General features: G+C 49.2%; 1 protein-coding gene across 4 annotated transcripts in view; it reads left to right on the forward strand.

Moving 5' to 3' along the window:
* The window catches only part of Ctif (CBP80/20-dependent translation initiation factor), a 279653-nt gene that overhangs the window by 92903 nt on the left and 171486 nt on the right, over positions 1–15264 (forward strand). For all 4 annotated transcript variants that reach the window (XM_013510556.1, XM_005372899.2, XM_005372901.2 and 1 more), the window contains 2 exons: positions 11882–11955; positions 12967–13071. In XM_013510556.1, coding sequence (XP_013366010.1) covers positions 11882–11955; positions 12967–13071 — 179 coding nt within the window. The remainder of the gene's footprint in view (positions 1–11881; positions 11956–12966; positions 13072–15264) is intronic.

Below are 15264 nucleotides of genomic sequence, written 5' to 3' on the forward strand. Positions count from 1 at the left end.
GGCCCTTAGGATGATGGGGTTGCTCTTCTCACCTTTATCCATGGGAGAGAATTAGGTTCAGGAGGAAACTGAGGCTAAGTCAAGATGAAGGGGTGGCTGGCTGCTGTGGTGGCCCCTGACTCCCCTTCCTTGGCTATAAATGTCCAGGCAAGTAGAGCTCAGCAGAATGGTGCTGGGGTCCTGCGCTCTGCCTAGGAAGCTCTGTGTCATGGGTCATGGGCCCTGTCCGGAGCCAGGGGCCCACGTGTAACACCACACAGGCATTACTCTGTACCTGGTCTGTTTATTCATCTGCTGCAGACTTCTTCAGTCCTCATTCCTTTATCATTCTGACTAATGTCAAGAAAATCTACTTACTTCTCCAAATCCTTTCAGAGGCACAAAGTGGGGCCAGCCTAGGTAGGGTAGGTTGAGTCCCATGAAGAAGGAGGAAGAAGATCCAGAGAGTACAGAACAACAACAAAAGCAGGCCATAGAGAGACCTGAACAGCTTCCAGAAATTGGGATTCACCCGCGGCTGGCATTGTTTGCCATCCTGCCGTCCTTTCCTAAGAGACCTGTCCTCCCCTCATCATTTGCTTAGGACATTGCAATAGTTTCCAGCCTTTTGTTGTAACAGGGGAAATGGGTGGGGAGGGTTGAAAAGAAAGCACCTGAAGTGAGAGACTACAAGAGTAGTGTGTTCCAAAACTTTGTCAAGGTCCTGGCAGGGGATTAAGAATTCAGGAATGAAATCTAAGGCATATGAAAGGTTGTACAGGGTCAGGAGCAAGCATCTCTTCATCTGCATAGAAGTTCCAAAGAAAGAAAATGCATGTACCCAGCAGCAACAGGGCCTTGGATTAGACCTTAAGAAGGACTTGTTGGCTTGCGGTGTTGGCTACTGAACAAGTTGATGAAATCTTTGCTGGGAACCTGGTGGGCATACCTGCTTATCAGACAGTTGCACAAATCCCTGGGAAAGATGGGGGAGTATGAAAAATGATGTCTTTGAGTCTTGACTGATGACCTGTGATCCTACCTCCCCTGAGATGCTAAGTGCTAGTTGCTCCATCATGAGAGTAAAGGAGCCCTGTCCTAAGGCCTGGCAGAACTAGACAGTGACTCAGGAGTGACACTGGCCCCGAGTGCCTCTTTACAACATGAGACATCAGCACGGGTCTGGATTGCTCCAGTTTCTCCACCGTTCTCCTCACTCACCGTTCCTGCAGGCTACGGTCAGTGGCTGACTTGGGATAACAGGTGGCTGGTTACTTCCACCCCCATAAAGGAATAAAAGCTGCTTTCTGCCAGTTGTCTTGCTGCCTTCCAGTAATTGTAGGATTTAGCTCAGTGCCAGTTTTGAAAGTTGTCTGTATAATTTATACTTTAATGAAAATGCCTAATTTTTTAAGCAGCCTCTGTGGATATACTGTATAAGGAATATCATGTATGTATTCAGGGCTCTGCTCTCTGTACAGTCAGTATTTTACTGAGCACTGGCTATGATCTCAGCCGATACATATGAGCTGGAACCTTCTGGATCATCCCTTTGTTGTAGATTAGAGGTCCAGTAACATGAAACAGGTTAAAGATGTATAAGTGAAGCCCCCAAAAGGTCAGGTGTCTTGACCACAGGAATTACAGTCATTCTGAAGAGTGGCCTCTGTCTCTGGGGCAGGACATGAGGCTTGATCTGTGCCTTCAGGAATGGGTAGGGTGTTTGACCAGATGAAAAGAGGAGAAAGAAGCTGGAGAAAGGAGGACTTAGAAAAGGCTTGAATGTGGACATCACAATGGGTGCTGGGGCAACAGTTAAGAGAAAGCACGGCCTGATTAGATGGCTTGTGTTGGGTGTCACTCAAGTAATGGAAGATGAAAATGGTGAATGCAAAATGAGGTGCTGCTCCATTCCCATCAGAATGGCTAAGATAGACAGATAGACAGAGAGATGATAGATAGATAGATAGATAGATAGATAGATAGATAGATAGATAGATAGACAGACAGATGACACTGAATGCTGGTGAGAAGGTATAGTGCTAGTGAGGATGTAAAACAGTATAGCCATTCTGGAAAACAGTTTGTCAGTTTTATTTTTAAAAAAGAAGAAAAGGAAACCTGCAAATGCCATATGATCCAGCAATTGCACTCCTGGGTGTTTATCCCAGAGAAATGAAAACTTATGTTCACACAGAAACCTGTACTCAAATGTTTATAACAGCTTTATTTGAAATAGTGGAAAACTGGAAGCTACCCAGATGTCCTTCGGTAGGTGAGTGGGTAAGCCCACTGAGAGGAAAGCAAGGCCCAGTGGACAAAACATACCTCGATGAGTCTCCAGACAGTTATGCTGAGACAAAAAAGCATCCCTCAAAAACTGCATCCCCTATGATTCCATTTGTATAACGTACTTGAAATGACAAAATTATAGACCCAAGAAGCAGTCAGTGGCTTACAGGCATTAGTGAAGGCATAGAGACAAGAGGGAAGTGGATGTGGCTATGAAAGGGTCACAGGAGGGTCCTTGAGATAAGGATTCTCTATCTTCACTGTATAGACATCAGTGTCTGGGATGTGATGTTGAACTATAGTTTTCCAATTTTCTCCATGGAAGAAAACTGGGTAAGGGGTCACTCTACATTATTTCTTCCAAGTACCTGTGAATCTATAATTCTAAAATTAGCTTAATGTTTTGAAAGTGTAAAACCACTTATTTTATCAAAATCTTCCATGTTCTTTCCATCCAGAAACTTTAGGGGCTGGAACTGCTTGGTAAGGCAAGAGGACAGCCCATCTGCCCTCCACCATGTCCACCCCGTCCACCCCGCTGATGGCTCTAGGCCATCTCTGCAGGACTCCAGGTCACTCCCTGGACCAGATGATCCCAGTCCCTTGCTGCCCTGGCCTTCTGTTTTGGAGTCTGGTCCAACCAGAAGGGACGGATCTATAGGAACTGTGGAGTTCAAAGAAGGCCCTCTTGTGAGGAAGCATGGGAGGATGAGATGGTTGGAATGGGAGGGTTAATTTTCCACTTCTTCTGGAAGCCTTTCTCTGATGGGGAACTGGGGACAACTGCATGGGTTCCAGCAGAGTGTGGACAGGCAGCCAACCAGAAATGACTTCTGGTATGACCCAATCCATGCAAGTAGCGTGGCCCACATGAAGCCTAAGTCACAATCCTGGCTAGTGGACAGAGTGTGCAGGAAGAGCAGGCTTAGGAGAAATAAACTTGACCATAGGCTTCCATCATGATTGGCTACTTCTTCCTGGCTGTTGGTTTTTAATTTGAAGATAAAAAGGGCACAGGAGGAAGAGGCAAGATGGACAGATAGTTAAGTCTCAGAGTGAACGAATGACCATTCCTTCTCCTCAATTCAGCGCTCGTCATTGCAAGTCTCTACTCTTCTAGTTCCATTCCTCAAAGGCCCGTTTATTGAGAGGGATTACAATGTTGAGGAGGCCATCTCATCACTTCCCACCAGAGTTGGGGTGCTGTCCTTGGTGCTGAAACACACACACACACACACACACACACACACACACACACACACACACACACACACAAGTGTTACCCACATGGGACTCTTTCTCCCCCTCCAGTTTTGTCCTGTCCTTCCACCTCCCTCCTCACCTTTTTTTGCACCTGAGAATTTTCAGATCTGGCCTACAGCAAGCCCCTCTCTTTGGCCCAGGACATAACCTTAGGATCTTTTTGTACCCAAATCTTGTGTCATGTAAAAGCTCTCAGTGTCTCTCATGTGCTCCACCTGTCTCCTCCCCCTCCCCCAGCAATTTCTCATCTAGCTCAAATGCTGAAGGGTCAGGTGGCTCACAGGAGTCACAGTGACCTTCATGGGGACCCCAGCAAGCAGACTGCAGCCCTAGACTCCTGTCTTCTGCCCTCACTCCAAACTATGTTGCCCGTAGAAGTTTCCCTGGATACTGTCTCCCCAAGCTGGCAACTTGGGTGGAGGGCATGTGCTGCCTGAATTGCTCTTCCCATTTCTGTGGCTTCCTGTGTGTGGACAGGGACTCTAAGGCACTTACATGGGTGGTGATAGAGGCAGGGAAGTTGGGGAGGTCATCATTAGGGAGGAAAGAGAACTTTTAAAAAATATCTTTTTATTTTACTTCTAAGAAAATCTTAGGAGCATAATTTAAGGGAAAACAGTGCAAGAAAACAAAGTTTTCAGCAACAGTAGAGGGATATGCATATTTGTATAAATAATTGCAATATTGGTATATAAATATTATATGTTGCTTAATAATTAATGAGCAGATTGGAAGGAAAATAAGAAAGGCTGATTTTAATTTATGTAGGACAATCATGGAGTATATTTAAATTGGCTAAAGTTTAGTAATTTCCTTTCACATTCAAGAGCAATACAGTTAGCTGGACCAAGAAAAGGGTTTTAGGATTAATACCTGAAGGGAAAAATGTATGAGATCATCCTAATATATATTTTGTCTCTCTGGGGGTAAAAAGGGCAGCTAAAAGGCTGAAAGGGCAATTACACAAACCCAGAATCTAGGCAGTAACCCAATACTCTAAAATTTTTTAAATCTTTAATTTAACATAGTGGCATTGTGCTTAAATTCAATATAATATTTTTTGGAAGAAAGATAGCCTTTATTTTTCCTTTCTTGCCAGCATCAGATTGAATGATGCATTGACTTTTAAGTCTTTATCAAGGTAATTATCATAAACACAAGTTAACAGACCAAAAGAGAGCGTTTGTCCATTGTGAAAGAACAGTCCTCCCCGTTAGGTCCCTGGGGACCCTGCATCCATGAACAAAGGGAAGAATCTCTGTGAGGGTCAGGTTTGCCTCTTCATCCTCCTGACAGAATCTATGGAATGATGTTCTGCCCCCAAAAGAGAAGGAACTGGGACCATGAACCTGTGAGCAGCTGGGGCTGCACCTTCTGCTTCTCTCTGGTGCCCAGAGCCAGGACCTGTGCAGCCCAGCTGCTCACTGCTGGCCAGGCAAGGGCTGCCACCCCTGCCTCAGTATCCTGCTGCAGTAGACATGGGGGGCAAATCCAGACTGGTACATCCCAGAATTCTCTAGTTGGAACTTCATCCCTGAGGCTTCTGATAATGGGGATAGTCTTCCTGATGTCCTGTATCTCATCCAGCCAATTTTGGCCCAGTTTCTAAACACACAGCCTAGAATCACTCACACACACACACACACACACACACACACACACACACACACACACACGCACCTCCAATAACCATTATGCAGCTGGGTGTTCATAAAGAAAAACCAGTGGTACAGAAGAGCTCATTGTTGTTGCTGTTTTGGTTTTTAGACAAGGCCTCACAGTGTAATCCAGACAGGCCTTGAACTTGCTAAGTGGCCCATGCTGATCTTGAACTTGCAATCCTCCTGCTGAAGCATCCTGAGTGCTAGGATTACCATTGTTGTTTTGTCACTGCCTGTGACTTGGAGTGTTTCGCTCTCACTTTGTTGGAATCAGCCATACGTGGAAACCCCCATCCTCTTGCTTAGAACCTCTGTATTCCTTCTCCCCTTCTCTACCTGCAGTGTACTCCCTGTGCCAGCTCTGCCTCCCCAAATAGGGGTAAGGATAGGTTTAGAGAATCTGAAAACCTGCCGGGGATGGGGATGTCCCTGCTTTATGAAAACCTCTGCAGAGGTTACCTGAGTGGTTAACCGCACAGTGCAGTGGCTACGAGACCTGGGCCATGCTGTCTGTGTCCCCACTGTGGGAACAGCACCATGAATGTGGGGCCAGTTCTCTGTGCTTCAGTGTTTCCGTGAGGGAAATGGGGGTGACAATGCTAACATTTGCTTCCTGGGGTTGGAATAAATGTCAAGTGCTGACAATGAGTGCTGTGTTCATGGCAGCTTTGACATCATTGGTTTTCTTGGCCTCTCCATCAGTCTGTCCTCCCCAGAGCTGGGGATAGCTGTGGAGTCTTCTGGGACACGACTTCATCTCCCTGGCCACATCAGGCTTTCTGGGTTCTTTTCTAGATGGTTTAAATGCTCTTATCCCTCTGTGATCTGTCTCAGAGCAGCATGGCTTACCCTGGTATGAGGTCCCCTAATTGCTAGTAAAAGGGGTTGTTGTGAAGGTTTCAGCAGCATTTAACTGCTAAAAATGATCTCCTGGAAAGGATGCTCGCATTTTTTTATAAGGCTTCTCAGAACTGTGGCATTTCAGCACCCTGGGGGTTAGGGGCTGTGTGATCTCAGGACTGGGGGGGAGGAGGAGCTCAGAGAATGACCACCAGGGCCAACCACAGAACTGCAAACAAGAATGTTCTTTGCAAAGCCAGGGAGGTTTTGATGGACAGATTTTGGTGGCTGGCCACCTAGTCTGAGCTAATATTAATGAATAGTCCTGGATGGGTGGGGTGAATGGGTGGGAGTAAACAAGAAAAATTATGGTTCTTACCTCTGAGGATATGGCTCCAATAGGTGTAGAGAGTTAATGCAAAATGTTAGATGATTGTTTTCCAAAGGAAGTTCCAGAGAACACTAGCCCTGTGAAATTCTCTGTGGAATATGAAGGAAGTATAGGGTAGGTCTCTGGCTTTGAAAGGTTGGGAAATATTACATGCTACATACTTCCACCTACTTAAAGAGTCAACATCCATCAAAGGCCACTAAAGGCATTGAGAAGTTCTGCAATAAAAATTGAGCATCTCAACAATTTACCATGTTAACATCTTAATAATCTTTTAACTTAGTACGTCCCAAACATTTGATTAGGGAGCTTTATTAATTTCCCCCACTCCCAAAGCTCTTTTAAGCCTTCAGGGGAATGAAGATGATGTTTCAAAAGATATATCCTGGATCACTGCAGCTACACTGCATATAAACCACCAGCATTCCCCTCATGAGTAATTCTGAGGCACACTGCCATTTGCAAGCAGGAGGCTTGAGTTTCTAGAGCACACAGGGAGCTCAGCGGGAGAACAGGCAGGAACGGATGGGCCCCACGCAGAGTGTGCTCTTCTGTGGACTGTGAGCACTGTGGTGTTGGGTGTGAGCTGCTGAGGAAGCTGCACATCTACCAGGAAGAGGAGTGTGGAGCTGGACCTGGACAGGACAAAGACTCAGGCAGGTGTGTGTGTGTGTGTACAGAGAACACTTATTTGTGTTTCTGAGTCCAGGAAGGAAACAGTGGCCCAAGAGGAATATGGTTCCATGCGTTCTGCAGCTTGGTGTGGTCTCAGAGCCCTGTCACAAACAGAATGGCTGCTGTCCTGCTACCGATGGCAGCTGAGGTGTGGCGGCAGTGGGTGGAGGGTTGGGCTCTAGAGGATGGGGGTCCTGGGGATGAACCTAACCCTGCTCATCTCTGTCCTCCCCTTGACAGCCAACTCTGTGTGTGACTTTGGTGTGAGCAGGGGCTGAGGGCATTTGGGGGGGTGGGGTCTGGCTCCTGGTGTGAAGTTCCAGAATCGGTGTCAGCTACCTGTCTGAGGTGTGTCTGCAGGCTCCTCCTGCGCTTCTGTGATGTTAAGAGAGTTTGTGGAATAGGTAACATGTGCATATGTGTGTGTGTATAGTATATGGACGGTGTATGTGTCTACACAGTCACGCACCATGGAGTGATATTTCAGTCTACAACACACTGCATATTCCGTGGTGGTCCCATGAGATTATAATGGGACTGAAATGTTCCTGTTGCCTAGTGACACTGTCGCCTTTGTAATGTTGTAACACAAGGCATTCCTTGTGGATTTGTGGTGATGCTGGGGTAAACAAACCCACTATCCCACCAATTGTATAAAATGTATGTACAGTACAGAATACTAGATCCTGATAATGAATGACTATGTTGCAGGGTTTTGTACTTACTGTACTATACTTTCATCATTATTCAGGGTGTTTTCCTACTTGTATATAAAAAAGGTACACTGTGAAAGCCTTATGCAGGACCCTGAGGAACTATTCCAGAGGCACTGCCGTCACAGGGCCGATAGCCTTGTGCATGTTACTGCCCTCAAAACCCTCCAGGGAGACAGGATGTGGAAGGCAGTGATGGTGATGATCCTTGACCACTGTGTCTGTGTTTGTGCCTTAGCGTTTAACAAAAAGGTTTAAAAAATAAATAAATTAAAAAATTTAAAACTAGAAAAAGCCTATAAAATAATAATACAAAGAAATAAAATATTTTGTATAGCTATGCAATGTTTGTGATTGAAGCTAAGCATTATTACAAGAGAATCAAATGATTTTAAAAAATGTTAAATGCTTATGTATGTGCATGATGTATAGTGTGTGTGTGTGTGTGTGTGTGTGTGTGTGTGTGTGTGTGCTTGCATGTGTGCATGCTTCCTGGAGTGAGAAACTCTTATCACTCAGAACCTAAGGCTTCAGGCTAAGGCCCTGCCCTCGTTTATGATGAGGCCCAGGAAAGCTAAGGATGTTGCCTGAGGTCAGTCAGGTGGGGGCAGGGGTGGCTGTCTCCCACCAGCCCTTCTGCAACCCCAGGGCCACATAAGTTTTCTCCTCTGCCCTGGGTTCCTTGCCTCCTGCCTCTTTCTGTAAGGCTGGAGCCTGGGGTACCTTCTGGTGGGAGAGCAGGAGGCTGGGCCTTTGTGTGTCCACTGCCTCAGGCTAATTGGTGGCCCAGACTCATCAATAAAGGGCACACTCTTTCTGGGAAGTAGGTTGGCTTCTGCTGCCAGGGGTCTGGATCATCACGATGTGAGAGGATGAGAAGAGCCTGCTCACGAGCTCTGTCCCATCTTGAGGAAGATGAAGAAAATGAGATGAAGAAAATTCAAAACAAAACAAAGCCCCCAAGTTTCTTTGCCAAGGTCCTGAGGGTCCCTGGTGACGAGAAGGGAAGGGTGGAGGCCCCTGTACCTGGCTCAGGTTCATTTCTACCTGGGTTCTCATTGCTCATGGACAAGAGACACTCAGTAAATGCGAAATACATGTATCCCCTTTTCCTTGCCGCCCTGAGGCTTAGCTTTGTCCATGAGGGCTCTGAGGGGCAGGCACTGGTCTGCAGCCAAAAGGGCAGCGAGGAGCATGGGAGGTGCAGCCTCTCACAGTCTGACTCCTCCAGAAGCAGGAGTGGTGGTGGTCAGAGACAGCCACACTGGCCTGCCCAGGCTGCTCTGTTTACGGCTGTAGAAGACGCAGGCCCTTGGGTACCTATCTGTTGTGTAGCTATGAGGACACAACAAGGCCTCAGGGAAGGGTCTGCTGACCTCAGAGGGAAAGGATGTTGTACTGGTCAGCTTTTCTGTTGCTGCAACAATATACCTGATCCCCATAGCTTAGAGGAGAAAAGGCTTGACTCGCGGTTTTAGACATCTGAGTCCACAGCTGGCTCCTCCAAGGCAGGAACATCATGGCAGAAGGGCCTGGTGGAGGAAAGCTGCTCAATTCGTGGTAGCCAGGGAGCAGAGAGAGCAGGAAGAAAGCCTGAGAAGAAGGGACCAAGGACCATTTATGGTCTGCAAGCTCACCCCTGTGATTTACCTCTCCAACCAGGCCCTGCCTCCTAACAGCAGTTTTAACTGCAAACGTATCAATGGATTAATCCCCTGAGGAGTACAGCACCCTCATGGTCCCACTGCCTTCCAAGACCCCACCTCTGAGCACAGAAGACTTTTGAAGAACACTTTAGCTTTAAATTATAACAGACACGATGGGCCAGTCTCACAAAAGGGCTCATAAATGACACGGTTGGTTGATCACTGTGTTAGTTCACTAGGGCTACTTGATTTCAGACATCTGACCACAAAGTGGATGGCTTCAAACAACAGAAATTTGTCATCATCTCCTCATCACGGAGGCCAGACACCTGCAATCAATGTGTTGACAGAAGCAGGCTGCCCCAAAGGCACCAGGGAGGATCTGCTCCAGGCCTCTCCAACCTTCCCACAGGCCCTTGGCTATGGCACTGTCACACCAGCCTTCATGCGCATTCTTCTGGTACCTCTGCATCCAAATTTCCTGTTTAGAAGGAGATCCCTCACCGTGGACTAAGGCTCGCCCTAATGACCTCAGCACATTGCGTTGTATCTCTGCCTCCAAGTACAGTTATATTCTGAGGCACTGGGGGTTAGGACTGCAGCATATGAATTTTAGGGGGAGCCAGTTTAGCCCATAACAGTTGCTGAGGAGAACTGTGCAATCCCTAGGAGGCTCTGACCTGGACTTGGAGTGTAAAAAGTTGAAGACTACCACCACACTCTCCAGATGTTGTGCAAACCCAGGGCGTCTAAGTTGCCCAGAATGGCTGTGTATCCTGCCAGGAGTCCTTCCTATAAGCTACTCCCTTTGCCTGGATGACCCTTTCTTCCTTGCCCCTCTGCTTGTCTGACCCCTAGAATTCTTTCATTCTCCGACCTCCTTGGGGAAACTGCCTGTGCTTTGATCCTATTTCAGTGCACAAGCTAGAGCACGTAGTGTGTATTGTAATTCCTTATTGTGTGCCTGTCATCCCACACCAGCTTACTGGGTGGGCCTGTAACTCTTCCACCTTCATGTCTTCAGGGTCTGTCCAGGCCCAGGCACATAGGGGATAGAGGTCTTCCAATGTGTGAGCTGTGGCCCTGAGAAATGGTGACCCAGGAACAGGCCAGTCATAGTAGATATCTACAGAAAGACCCCAAAGATGAAGGCTGGGGACACTACTAGGAATCTAAGCAAGAGGTACTAACATATACAGGAAAGTGTATACATCATATGTGTACAGTTTAATGGATTCTCACAAACTAAACAGACCTACATAACAAGCACCAGATCAAGAAACAGAACATCACCAGCCTCCACTACCTCCTGGTGTCCTGTCCCAGTTACTGTCTGAGTTCTATCACCATAGGTTAGTTTGCCTGTTCTTAAACTTTATATAGATTGAATCATCCAATCAGTACTCCTTTGTGTCTGTATTTTTTGTCTCATATTCTGTGTGTGAGATTTACTCGTATGGTTGCACGTCCTTTCAATTTGTTTGTTCTTTCTGCTGTGTGATGTTCCGGTCTGTGAACATGCCATGGTCAACTTCTCTGCTCGAGTACTGATAGGCATTTGGATGGTTTCCAGTTGGAGCTGATATGAACAGTGCTGCTATACATCCTTACAGCACCTTTGTGCTGTGCTTGTACCTGGGAGTGAATTCCTGGGGCCCAACCAAAGCATGCAGTTATCCAGGTGGAATGACCCTGAAAGTCATGTTTTTAAGGGCTATGAGGATGGAAACCAGACCCTAGGGGGAAAAAAGGTTGAAAGGCATCAGGAGTGACATCAAGAAATGGGAGAATTTGTTGGGGAGATCATTAGCCAAAAGGCTAAGAAACCAAACCATAGATGCTGCATTGAGCAGTTTTCTAGGAGGTGGATTGTGTAGGAAACTCAGGAGGATGAAGACTGGATCGAGTTGACCTGAGGAGAAATCCAGTGGCTGGTGTAGTCCTGGTCAGTGGGGGCTTGGCATAACTCCAAACAAGTCAGTCCCTGTGTGGACCCCCAGCATGCCTGGCTTTGCAGAGCCCCTGCCTGGGGAGAAGCCACTGTCCTCACGCTGGCAGCATTGTCAGATGGAGTTTCTGCAGACATTGTGAGGAAAGAGCCCTGGGCTGGGGGCGCAGAGCCCTGGGCTATTCCCCCACCTGACTGCCTACCTCTGTAAAGTACCCTCGAATGGGGGCTCTAGACTAGGGGGAGGCCTGGTATCCCCAGCATTGTTCTCCTGGCTGCTACGGGTGCGCCAGCTGGGACACTCACTCTGCTGGCTCGCCCGAGCTGCCTATGGTGACCAGCACGGGGACAGTGAGGACCTCTGCAGCCCTCCAGGCTTGGGCCTTGGGAAGGCTTTCTGTCTACTTGTTTTTTGTTTCCTTGTTATCCTGGCCGAGCAAATAATGTCATCTTTCTCACCCCATCTTTTCCAGAACGGCAGCAAAGACAACTCTCTGGACATGCTGGGCACAGACATCTGGGCTGCCAACACCTTCGATTCCTTCAGGTAACTTCCTCTCACTCCCTTTCCTGCGGCGTGTGGCCCGGCTACTCATCCTCCTGCCCTGCTGAGTCAGTGTTCACTGACGGGGGACAAATGGAGGCAACCAAAGGCAGGCGAAGCAGAAGGGATGAGAAGGAAGAGGACAGAGGATGGAGACAGGGGCTCCAAGGGAAAAAGATAAGGCCGCTGAGAGCATCAAAGGCAAAAGAGGAAGGGAAGAGGAAGCAGAGAGAAAAGAGGGTGCGAGCGGAAACGGAAACAGACTGAAAGGGAGAGGGAGAGAGGGATGAGGGCTTGAGGTGCTCAAGAGCGGACAGGGGCACATGGTGTGATGCGGCCGGCGGGAGTGGCAGGCCCAGTCCGGAAAAAGAGCATTGTGCAGTTCAGACTCTAGAATCTCCTGATGGGCCTCGAGAACCAGCCCGGGCTCCCAAGGACGAGGGCCGGCTCCCCTAAAAGGCCTGCCAAGGAGCCCCTGCCTTGGTGTCCACCAGCCATTCCTCGGGCCGTGGACAGACCCGGAGCTGACCAACTCGGGGTGCAGTCCAGTCACACCCCGGCCGGGGCACAGCCTCACCCCATGTGGAAGGTCTCCTGGGATGCGAACCCTGAGTACTGGCCCTTGCTCCCCCACCCATCCACCTCGGAGACCCTGTGGCCTTGTTGAGGTGCTTGTCTGAGGCCCTGTGACAGATTTTGCAACCCGTTCCCCAACCCCACCCTTCCTCAACTATAGGGGTGCGACAAACTCAGAGGAGGATCGCTCTGCAGTAGCCATTGGGCCCACACCAGAGTTTTGGAAGCATGTGTTTGCCTTTAGCAGGGCTGAGGGAAGGATCCCCCCTTAGGGGGGTCTCCCAGCCCTTGGGGATTGGTGTCCTCCCGCGCTCGCACCTCCCCGCCTCTTTCGAGGACATTTCTCCCCTCTCCCCTCCCCACTGGGCCTCCTGCCCTTCAGTCACTGACTGTGCGCCTCTCCCCACCTCCCATTTCTCGCCCTCCCTCGCCCTCTAGCGGTGCCACCTGGGACCTGCAGCCTGAAAAGCTGGACTTCACGCAGTTCCACCGCAAGCTCCGACACGCGCCCAAGCAGCCCCTGCCACACATCGACCGTGAAGGGTAAGGCGGGGCCGTCCTACAGCACCCGGGCACACGGGTAACTAATGTCCAGGGTGCTCTCCCCGTCTGCGCCAGCATTGCAGGCTCACTGGCTGCTCTCAGAATCTCTGCCTTTTCTACAGTAGCTGCTCCTGACCACCCAGTCACCGGGGCCAGTGGGTCTCAGAGTTGAGCAAGCATCGGAGACCCCATCCCACTTAACCTCCAGCGGGGTCCCGCTCCCAGGGGCTCCGATGTGGTAGGTCTGGGAGAGGAGCAAGGTCAGGAATCTGCATTTCTGACAAGTCCGAGGGGTTGTTGATGCTGCAGCCCAGAGACTCCCGCTTTGGGACCCACTGGTGTAGCGCTGAACGTCACACGAGGCCATCTCCTCTCTGTCAGCTTTGTACATCGGTGTTGCGGTCCTTTTAAAACAGACCTCGGGGTCTGGGCTGCCCTCGGCCACTGTGGCTTCAGCCACAGGCGTTGAGACAAATGACTGCAGATTCTATTTGCTTCAAATAATTTTTATTGAGGCAGAATTCACATAACATAAAGTTAATCATTTTAAAGTGCAATTCAGTGGCATTTCACATAGTTACAATATTCTGCAACCACTGCCTCTTTAGTTCCAGAACATTTTAATCACCCCAATTAAAAAGCCCCATTCCCATCTACATACCCACCCCCACCCCGGAAACACCATGTTTCTGCTTCTATGAATTTAGGTCTTCTGAAAATTTGTAGAAATGGAGTCGAGTGTGACCTTTGATGTCTGGCTTGTTTCACTCAGCATGAAGCGTCTGAGGTTCATCCACACTGGAGCGTGTCTCGGTGCTTCATTCCTTTCTCAAGGCTGAGCAATGTTCCGTTTTATGGCTGCTCTACTGCTTGTACATCCATCTGTCTATTGGTGGACATGTGGGTTCTTTCCACCTCTGAGGTTTTATGAATAATGCAGATATGAACACTGAGGCTGGTCTCCCTGCCTTGTAAAAACAAGCAGCCCCCTGGGAAGAGATGGTCTCCCTCTGCTTGAAAAAGGTTAAATAAAGCAAATCCAAAAGGAATTAGAAAAGAGAGTGTTTTGTGGGCACGAGTCCTCTGGGAAAGGCTTCAAGAGAGAGACGATGTCTTCTTGGGGTCTCCAGTCTCTCCTGTGTCCCCTGAGGACTCAGAACTGGTGAAAGCAGGGGGGAAACTGAGGCCCGGAGGACCAAAGTGATGCCGCCGCCTTACTGCCTGCAGGTGTCTAGTGAAAACCCATGCTGAGCTCCAGGTGCTGGCCCTGCTCTTGGAGATTAACCACCATCATGTCAAGTATGCAGCTTGTCCCCCGTGCCAAGGGACCCTTTGCCTTCTGAAAGCAGAGTAACAGGCCACACCCGCCCGCCAGCTGCAGACGGAAATTCCTCGGCCATATTCACCCACCCAGCAAGAGTTCAGTAGACTTCAGAGAGGGGCCCGGGGTCTACCAGAGACACCTGGCTCTGGCCAAACCCTGTCCCTCTCAGGTTCCCTGGGAGTGTGAGGCAGTGCCCTGTAGCCACCTTGTGGTGAGGCCAGGAACTGCATCCCGCACAAAGTCCTGATGCGTGGGGGATGGGCTCCACGTGTCCAGCCACTGCAGCCTCCCTCAGAAGCCGGGCACCACTTGGTTGCCAAGGCTTCCTGCAGCCCGTGTTTCCATGGAAGGACAGAAATCAGAGCAGGCTGTTGCCTTGGAAACCTGGTTGGCAGCAGTGACTCAGCTGGCTATCACTACCCTCCCCCTGGAACACGCACACCTGCAATCCTGCAGGAGGTACTGGCCCTGACCAGGACGGACTCAGGCAGCAGCCTTCCCCTGCCCACCACCACTGTCTGATCTCGGGCTGTTGAGTGACAGCGAGAGGCCTCAGAGCCCAGCGCCCACTAGAGAACCCACATGTGACCTCCTGGAGCAAAGCGAGCCGTTCCAGTCAGGCCAAGTTCCCAGTACCCTCTTCCCTAGGGCCGCAGCACAGGCAGAGCACAGATGACTAGATGCAGGTGATGCTTTCGCGGGCCGCCCTGTCATCCACAGGCAGACTTACTCGGTATGATCAGAAAACACGTGAACTTCTGAATTAAAAATTTATTACAATAAAAGACACATCGCCATTATTCTCCCTCAAAGCACTCCCCCTCGCTTCAAGCACACTTATCCCGTTCTTCTTGCCACTTCTGAAGCAG

The sequence above is a fragment of the Chinchilla lanigera genome, unplaced genomic scaffold, assembly GCF_000276665.1.
Source record: "Chinchilla lanigera isolate Chin_1 unplaced genomic scaffold, ChiLan1.0 scaffold00001, whole genome shotgun sequence".
In the NCBI taxonomy this organism is placed as follows: Eukaryota; Metazoa; Chordata; class Mammalia; order Rodentia; family Chinchillidae; genus Chinchilla; species Chinchilla lanigera.